At 41.4% G+C, this 6,922-nt stretch overlaps 1 protein-coding gene across 1 annotated transcript; it reads left to right on the forward strand.

Moving 5' to 3' along the window:
- Positions 1-1,901: 1,901 nt before the first annotated feature.
- On the forward strand, positions 1,902-6,673 carry LOC145877235 (uncharacterized). The gene is made up of 2 exons (XM_082972527.1): positions 1,902-1,914; positions 5,505-6,673. Exons 1-2 carry the CDS (start codon positions 1,902-1,904, stop codon positions 6,641-6,643), a joined length of 1,152 nt encoding a protein of 383 aa, XP_082828653.1. The 3' UTR covers positions 6,644-6,673.
- Positions 6,674-6,922: the final 249 nt, after the last annotated feature.

Below are 6,922 nucleotides of genomic sequence, written 5' to 3' on the forward strand. Positions count from 1 at the left end.
TGTCGGCCCCAGCCTCGAACTCAGGCCCTGTGTGTAGTTAATCGACCCTCTCTGCCCATTCATCACCATTTTACCTGTTGTTGTTGTCTTAGCTGATTAACTGTTGTCTTACCCGTTGTTGTCTTAGCTAGCTCTCCCAATCAACACTTGTGATTGCTTTTTGCCTCTCTTTATGTCTCTCTAATGTCAATATGCCTTGTATACTGTTGTTTAGGGTAGTTATCATTGTTTTATTTTACTGCGGAGCCCCTCGTCCCACTCAACATGCCTCAGAGAGCTCTTTTGTCCCACCTCCCACACATGCGGTGACCTCTGTGGTGGTTAATTTCTTTACTATCAAATGAGGAGAGACAAACTTCACACAAGTTAGAGTTATACTTAAACTAAATCTTTAATAATAAGATCTTTACAATAGCAATGACTTATCAACGATTCACCATTTTCTAATGATCCGTTGAGAGTGGCAAAACAAAAGTACAAATATCTTTTATAGCCAAGATACACCCCTTTCAACCTACATGACGAACAACCGATACATAGAATGGTCACAAGGTTAACATTTGTATGAAAGATATCTATAATACATAGCAGACAGCATCTGCTGTTTCAGCAGTTTTCATTGTAAAGACCAGTGTCTGGTCCTCCTACTCCAAACTGGAACCGTCTCTTCCTGGTACGGTATAGAATAGAACCATTAACTCATGTTCTCTGGAATGCTCTTTAGGTTTTATTACCCAAAGACATCGTAAATCTTCTGTCCGTGTTATCTCATAGAGGCCCATCCTCAGTAAAACACACACAATAGTTAACAAAATACTCTATTCTGTCAAATAAAACAACCATTATAATGCAATACAAGCATTATAACATAATCTTGCAATTTCCCTGACACCTCACCTAGCATAACTGGTGCCTCCAGAAATGCAACCTCTCTTATCGTCACTCAATGCCTAGGTTTACCTCCACTGTACTCGCACCCTACTATACCCGTCTGTACGTTATCCCTTGAATCTATCCTACCACGCCCAGAAATCTGCTCCTTTTATTCTCTGTTCAAAACGCACTAGATGACCAGTTCTGATAGCCTTTAACCATTTCCTCATCCTACTTCTCTGTTCCTCGGGTGATGTAGAGGTTAAGCCAGGCCCTGTGTGTCCCCAGGCGCTCTCATTTGTTGACTTCTGTAACCGTAAAAGCCTTGGTTTCATGCATGTTAACATCAGAAGCCTCCTCCCTAAGTTTGTTTTACTCACTGCTTTAGCACACTCCGCCAACCTTGATGTCCTTGCCGTGTCTGAATCCTGGCTTTGTAAGGCCACGAAAAATTCTGAAATTTCCATCCCCAACTACAACATTTTCCGTCAAGATAGAACTGCCAAAGGGGGAGGAGTTGCAATCTACTGCAGAGATGACCTGCAATGTTCTATCATACTTTCCAGGTCTAAGCCCAAACAGTTCGAGCTTTTAATTAAAAAAATGAATCTCTCCAGAAATAAGTCTCTCACTGTTGCCGCCTGTTACAGACCCCCCTCAGCTCCCAGCTGTGCCCTGGACACCATATGTGAATTGATTGGCCCCCATCTATCTTCAGAGTTCATTCTGTTAGGTGACCTAAACTGGGATACCTGGTTGTTCTTTAAAAGTAATTTCCTCACCACCTTAAATAAGCACGGCCCTTTCAAAAATTGTAAAACTAACAACAGATATAGCCCTTGGTTCACTCCAGACCTGACTGCCCTCGACCAGCACAAAAACATCCTGTTGCGTACTGCACTAGCATCGAATAGTCCCCGCGATATGCAACTTTTCAGAGAAGTCGGGAACCAATACACAGTCAGTTAGGAAAGCAAAAGCTAGCTTTTTCAAACAGAAATTTGCATCCTGTAGCTTTAACTCCAAAAATGTTGGGACACTGTAAAGTCCATGGAGAATAAGAGCACCTCATCCCAGCTGCCCACTGCACTGAGGCTAGGAAACACTGTCACCACCGATAAATCCACGATAATCGAGAATTTCAATAAGCATTTCTCTACGGCTGGCCATGCTTTCCTCCTGGCTACCCCAACCCCGGCCAACAGCTCCCCACCCCCCGAAGCTACTTCCCCAAGCCTCCCCAGCTTCTCCTTCACCCAAATCCAGATAGCAGATGTTCTGAAAGAGCTGCAATACCTGGTCCCGTAAAAATCAGCTGAGCTAGACAATCTGGACCCTCTCTTTCTAAAATGTTCCACTGCCATTGTGGCAACCCCATTACTAGTCTGTTCAACCTCTCTTTCGTATCGTCCGAGATTCCTAAAGATTGTAACGCTTCCACGGTCATCCCCCTCTTCAAAGGGGGTGACACTCTAGACCCAAACTGTTACAGACCTATATCCATCCTGCCCTGCCTTTCTAAAGTCTTCAACATCCAAGTTAACAAACAGATCACTGACCATTTTGAATCTCACCGTACCTTCTCCGCTGTGCAATCCGGTTTCCGAGCTGGACACGGGTGCACCTCAGCCACACTCAAGGTACTAAACGATATCATAACCGCCATCGATAAAAGACAGTACTGTACTGCCCTCTTCTCCGACCTGGCCAAGGCTTTCGACTCTGTCAATCACTGTATTCTTATCGGCAGACTCAACAGCCTTGGTTTCTCAAATGACTGACTCGCCTGGTTCACCAACTACTTCTTAGATAGAGTTCAGTGTGTCAAATCAGAGGGCCTGTTGTCCAGACCTCTGGCAGTTTCTGTGGGGGTACCACAGGGTTCAATTCTCACACCGACTCTTTTCTCTGTATATACCAACGATGTTGCTCTTGCTGCGGGTGATTCCTTGATCCACCTCTACTCAGACGACACCATTCTGTATACATCTGGCCCTTCTTTGGACACTGTGTTAACCTCTTACATCTAGACGTTCCGCTAGCGGAACACCTGCTCCAATATCCAATGATAGGCGTGGCGCGAAATACAAATTCCTCAAAAATACAAAAACTTCAATTTTTCAAACATATGACTATTTTACACCATTTTAAAGACAAGACTCTCCTTTATCTAACCACACTGTCCGATTTCAAAAAGGCTTTACAGCGAAAGCAAAACATTAGATTATGTCAGCAGAGTACCCAGCCAGAAATAATCAGACACCCATTTTTCAAGCTAGCATATAAGGTCACAAAAAATAAAACCACAGCTAAATGCAGCACTAACCTTTGAAGATCTTCATCAGATGACACTCCTAGGACATTATGTTAAACAATACATGCATGTTTTGTTCAATCAAGTTCATATTTATATCAAAAACCAGCTTTTTACATTAGCATGTGACGTTCAGAACTAGCATTCCCACCGAAAACTTCCAGTGAATTTACTAAATTACTCACGATAAACGTTCACAAAAAACATAACAATTATTTTAAGAATTATATATACAGAACTCCTCTATGAACTCGCTATGTCCGATTTTAAAATAGCTTTTCGGTGAAAGCACATTTTGCAATATTCTAAGTTGATAGCCCGGCATCACAGGGCTAGCTATTTAGACACCCACCAAGTTTAGCCCTCACCAAAGTCAGATTTACTATAAGAAAAATGTTATTACCTTTGCTGTTCTTCGTCAGAATGCACTCCCAGGACTTCTACTTCAATAACAAATGTTGGTTTGGTTCAAAATAATCCATAGTTATATCCAAATAGCAGCGTTTTGTTTGTGTGTTCAAGACACTATCCAAGGGTGACGAAGGGTTACGCGCCCGACGCGTTTCGTGACAAAAAAAAATTAATATTCCATTACCGTACTTCGAAGCATGTCAACCGCTGTTTAAAATCAATTTTTATGCCATTTTTCTCGTAAAAAAGCGATAATATTCTGACCGGGAGTGGTTGTTTTCGTTCAAAGAGAGAGAAAGTAAACATGGAGTCGACTCGTGCATGCGCCTCAGTCTCATAGTATTCTGACCGACCACTATCCAAACGCGCTAATGTTTTTCAGCCATGGCCTGCAAAGCCACCATTCAGCTTTTTGCCGCCTTCTGAGAGCCCATGGGAGCCGTAGGAAGTGTCACGTAACAGCAGAGATCCCCTGTTTTGGATAGAGATAATCAAGAAGGCCAAGAAATGGTCAGACAGGGCACTTCCTGCATGGAATCTTCTCAGGTTTTGGCCTGCCAAATGAGTTCTGTTATACTCACAGACACCATTCAAACAGTTTTAGAAACTTTGGAGTGTTTTCTATCCAAAGCTAATAATTATATGCATATTCTAGTTTCTATAAATAAATAAAATCTTAACTTTATTGACAACACCCAAATGGATACTGTCATTAACGCAGTTCTTCAATAATTACACATCATTCTTAATGCTTTAGCAAACATTATATTAAACAGGACATTCAAATATCCTTACAATTTTTTATTTTTTTATTTATTTTTATTTCACCTTTATTTAACCAGGTAGGCAAGTTGAGAACAAGTTCTCATTTACAATTGCGACCTGGCCAAGATAAAGCAAAGCAGTTCGACAACATACAAAAACACAGAGTTACACTAGGAGTAAAACAACATACAATCAATGATGCAGTAGAAAAAAATAAGACTATATACAATGTGAGCAAATTATGTGAGATAAGGGAGGTAAAGGCAAAAAAGGCCATGGTGGCAAAGTAAGTACAATATAGCAAGTAAAACACTGGAATGGTAGATTTGTTATTTGAAGAAAGTTCAAAGTTAAAATATAAATAATATGGTGCAAAGGAGCAAAATAAATAAATACAGTAGGGGAAGAGGTAGTAGTTTGGGCTAAATTATAGATGGGCTATGTACAGGTGCAGTGATCTGGGAGCTGCTCTGATAGCTTGTGCTTAAAGCTAGTGAGGGAGATAAGTGTTTCCAGTTTCAGAGATTTTTATAGTTCGTTCCAGTCATTGGCAGCAGAGAACTGGAAGGAGAGACGACCAAAGGAGGAGTTGGCTTTAGGGGTGACCAGAGAGATATACCTGCTTATAATCCAAGGTAGTGTGAAATGTACTCATAAGCAACCTGGAAATGGAGGTTACTCCCCTGAGTTTCCCCCATTCACATTCAGAATACATTGTGAAAAACTAAAATCTTTGCTCACCATTTTTGCTCCAGGCAGATATACTACATCCATAACTATCGGTTTCCTCATTAGCAGGGAGGAGTTTCTGCAATCAAATTACCCTCGTGCCACAATTTTAGCAAACACAGAAAGGGGCCTATATTGGAGACCAAAAGTCGTCTGGCACACTGCTTAGAGGTTCAACAACATGAATAACTTATTTCTAGCCTACAATCATCGATGTTACTACTAATGTGAAAACAAGACAAAATATGACTATTCTTGCTCAATTTAAGGCAAATATCAAATAATTTTAACATTCATTACAGACGTCAATTGTTGTCCAACATCATGGCTCCGCTGTTGGCATCACCTTTGACAGTGGATTACCGCTGTTGTGGGCCTTTATATCATCTGTCTGACTTTGTTGTTCACACAGGGGAGATATGGGACTATCGTGGATCCTCTGGGGAGCCTCAACAACCTCATGATGCTGAAGAGGCAGAGAAGAGTCTCTCCAGATTAGAACACCTCAATAAACACCTGCAGACATCCACAGGGAAGAGAACTCACTGCTGCTCTGACTGTGGGAAGAGATTCACCTCATCAGGCATTAAAATTCATCAGAGAACACACACAGGAGAGAAATCTTATTGCTGTGGTGAATGTGGGAAGAGTTTTACTACATCTGGCCATCTGACTTCACACCAGAGAATACACACAGGAGAGAAACCTTATAGCTGTGGTCAATGTGGGAAGAGGTTTGCTGCATCTAGCAGTCTGACTCTACACCAGAGAACACACACAGGAGAGAAACCTTATAGCTGTGGTCAATGTGGGAAGAGTTTTGGTCAATCTTGCCATCTGACTCAACACCAGAGAACACACACAGGAGAGAAACCTTATAGCTGTGATCAATGTGGGAAGAGTTTTGCTCGATCTGGAGAGCTGACAGCTCACCAGAGAATACACACAGGAGAGAAATCTTATAGCTGTGATCAATGTGGGAAGAGTTTTGCTCGATCTGGAGAGCTGACAGCTCACCAGAGAATACACACAGGAGATAAACCTTATAGCTGTGGTCAATGTGGGAAGAATTTTGCTGCATCTAGAACTTTGACACTACACCAGAGAACACACACAGGAGAGAAATCTTATAGCTGTGATCAATGTGGGAAGAGTTTTTGTCGATCTGGAGTGCTGACAGTGCACCAGAGAAGACACACAGGAGAGAAACCTTATAGCTGTGATCAATGTGGGAAGAGTTTTACTACATCTTTCTATCTGACTTTACACCAGAGAATACACACAGGAGAGAAACCTTATAGCTGTAATCAATGTGGGAAGACTTTTACTCAGTCAACCAACCTGGTATCACATCAGAGAACACACACAGGAGAGAAACCTTATAGCTGTGGTGAATGTGGGAAGAGTTTTACTCAGTCAAACAGCCTGGTATCACATCAGAGAACACACACAGGAGAGAAATCTCATAGCTGTAATCAATGTGGGAAGAGATACTCTGATAAAAGATCTCTGATTAAACATCAGAAAATTCATGAAGGAGTTGTTTCATGATATCAATGAATTAATGTCACAATGTAGAATGTTTAAACATTGTAGTAGGAGTATTTTAATGATGTCACAATGTAGAACCCTAAACGTTTGTCCCCTGTTCTATTGATTTCAACATGATATGGATATTAGCCTCAGGGGGAAAATCCAGGCTCTGAAATGGAAGAGTTACTATTTATGAGATTTAATAAAAAGTGACTAACAAAAGAAGAGTTGTGTTCCACTTACCACGTTGGTGACCCACTGGAATCAAAATGCAACACTTCAAAATGTAGCTAGCTG

This window comes from Salmo salar, unplaced genomic scaffold (assembly GCF_965601325.2).
Source record: "Salmo salar unplaced genomic scaffold, fSalSal1 ptg000730l, whole genome shotgun sequence".
In the NCBI taxonomy this organism is placed as follows: domain Eukaryota; kingdom Metazoa; phylum Chordata; class Actinopteri; order Salmoniformes; family Salmonidae; genus Salmo; species Salmo salar.